Source organism: Mirounga leonina, unplaced genomic scaffold (genome assembly GCF_011800145.1).
Source record: "Mirounga leonina isolate KUSES-001 unplaced genomic scaffold, KU_Mleo_1.0 Mir_115, whole genome shotgun sequence".
Classification (NCBI taxonomy): domain Eukaryota; kingdom Metazoa; phylum Chordata; class Mammalia; order Carnivora; family Phocidae; genus Mirounga; species Mirounga leonina.
In genome coordinates this window covers 100,072,923-100,075,166 of record NW_023270268.1, presented here as the reverse complement: position 1 = coordinate 100,075,166, position 2,244 = coordinate 100,072,923, and the positions used below count along the sequence as shown (strand labels likewise).

Here is a 2,244-nt window from a genome sequence, read left to right as displayed (position 1 = left end):
AAAAAATAAAATCTTTAAAAATAATAATAATAAAATTAAAAAAATAAATAAATAATGCTGCAATGAACATAGGGATGCATAGATCTTTTTTTAATTTGTGTTTTCATTTTCTTTGGATAAATACCCAGAAATGGAATTGCTGGATCATATGGTAGTTCTATTTAGATAAAACTTTGATATATCACCGAGGTTTACTTCAGATTCCTGAAGAAGGGAAGAAATATTAGATAAATAGAGCTAAAAATGGGTCATTAATAAGGAAAAAATGAGATTGTATATATCACACAAACTATACAAAAATCAGCTTTATATGGATTAAGAACTTTATTTTTATTTTTTTAAAGATTTTATTTATTTGTCAGTGATAGAGAGAGAGCACAAGCAGGGAGAGTGGCAGGTAGGGGGAGAAGCAGACTCCCCGCTGAGCAAGGATCCCAATGCGGGACTTGATCCCAGGACCCTGGGATCATGACTTGAGCCAAAGACAGATGCTTAACTGACTGAGCCACCCAGGTATCCCTGGATTAAGAACTTTAAAAAGCAAAATCAAAAACTTTAAAGCTTTTAGAAGAAAATACAGTTGCATGCCTTGGGTCAGAGAATATTTTATAAAAGCCTTCAAAAGCACAAAACTTAAAAAATCTGAGCAATCAGATGATGTGAGAATTAAGAGTATTTGTTTCTCATGATGCACTTTAAAAAGAGTGAGGAGAGTGTGAGAAGTTATTTGAAATACTTATAGTCAGCAGAAGACTATAATCAAGTATACATAGATACTATAAAATAATAAAGAAAATAAATGGACAAAAATATTAATAGAAACATCACAAAAGATGTATATAGCCAATAAACTTCTGAAAAATCACCCAACTTTACTAGTAATTGGGAGAATGTTGATAAAGAACATGATGAGATGTCATTCTCCATCACTCACCAGTGGAATTTAAGAAATCTTATGGAACTGTCATTGGAGAGGACATGGATCCTTTACACATTGCTAGTAAGAGTGTAAAATGATACAACCACTTTGTAAATCAATTTGGGCATTGTTTTATAAAGTTGAATATTCCTGGATATATACCATCCTTAGGTATATATCCAGGGGAAATTCTTACACATATGTGCTGGAAGATGTAACAAAAATGTTCATCATGTCACTGTTAATAATGGCAAAAAACTGGAGACAACAAAAGCATCCATATGCAGTGGAATGAATATATTATGGAATTTTTATAAAATGGAATAGTATGCAGCAATAAAAATTGATCTGTAATTAAGCATCATGGATGAATCTTAGCATCATAATCTGAGGTAAATAAGGCAATAAAGCAAATCTTAGAAAATGACCTATTCTATGGTACTCTTTTTAAGAAGTTCAAAAACAAAATCAAGCCATATATTACATAGGTGTGTATGGTTGTGGGTCATGAAACTAAAAACAAGTATCAACAAATAAAATTCCATATGATGGCTAGAATTCCTTTTTCCATTTATCAATTGCCTTAACCCCTCTTCAGACCTCTTCTAGTCTTTCGCTTTAATAATGGCTTCAACTGTTACTTTTGTGCAGACGTTATCAACAGTAACATCTTGGATTTGTTGAATTTTATAGATTGAAATACACTTTTCTTTCCCCAAAAAGGCTTTATTACATACAAAAGGGAGGGGTTCAGTCTTTCTTGGCTGCTGCTTTCCTCATGGCTGCCGGGACATTAGTCAGCTCCTCTCTCTTCCTTTTGGCACAGATGTATGCCCCCCCCCTTTTCTTGGTGAACCCCAGGGCCCAATTGTCCTTGGAGACCTTGGGCAGCCACATGCCACACTGCTCATATGGGGTGAAGCTGCATACCTCTTGGATCATGTCCCGCACAAACTTGGTGTGCTTGGTGAGGTGCTGGTGGGTGTGCCTCGGCCTCCTCACATTCTTAGTCACCTTGTGGCCCTTGTTGAGGCCCATGGCCATGGGGTGGCACAGAGCCATGGCGGCTGCTCCTCCATGGCTCCTGCGGTGGACTGAAATACACTTTTAATCTCCATTTTTAACAGTAAATAAAATGATGCTCAAAGAGTTTGTGACATGCCCAAGGCCATATAATTTAGAAGATCCAGAGAGTTTGATATCAAATCTTATAACTCCAGCTCCTATTCTCTCAGCATTGTCTCTTAAGGTCCGAATCATAATTCAAAAGCCCAAATGTTCAAGCAGGTACTTTATTTATTTATTTTTTACTTAAGTTCAATTAG

At 35.7% G+C, this 2,244-nt stretch overlaps 1 protein-coding gene across 1 annotated transcript; it reads right to left on the bottom strand.

Annotated features, from left to right (window-relative positions):
• Nucleotides 1–1,444: 1,444 nt before the first annotated feature.
• Nucleotides 1,445–2,010, bottom strand: LOC118000646 (60S ribosomal protein L36-like). Its single transcript, XM_034990450.1, has one exon. It carries the CDS (start codon nt 1,979–1,981, stop codon nt 1,670–1,672), a length of 312 nt encoding a protein of 103 aa, XP_034846341.1. The 5' UTR covers nt 1,982–2,010; the 3' UTR covers nt 1,445–1,669.
• Nucleotides 2,011–2,244: the final 234 nt, after the last annotated feature.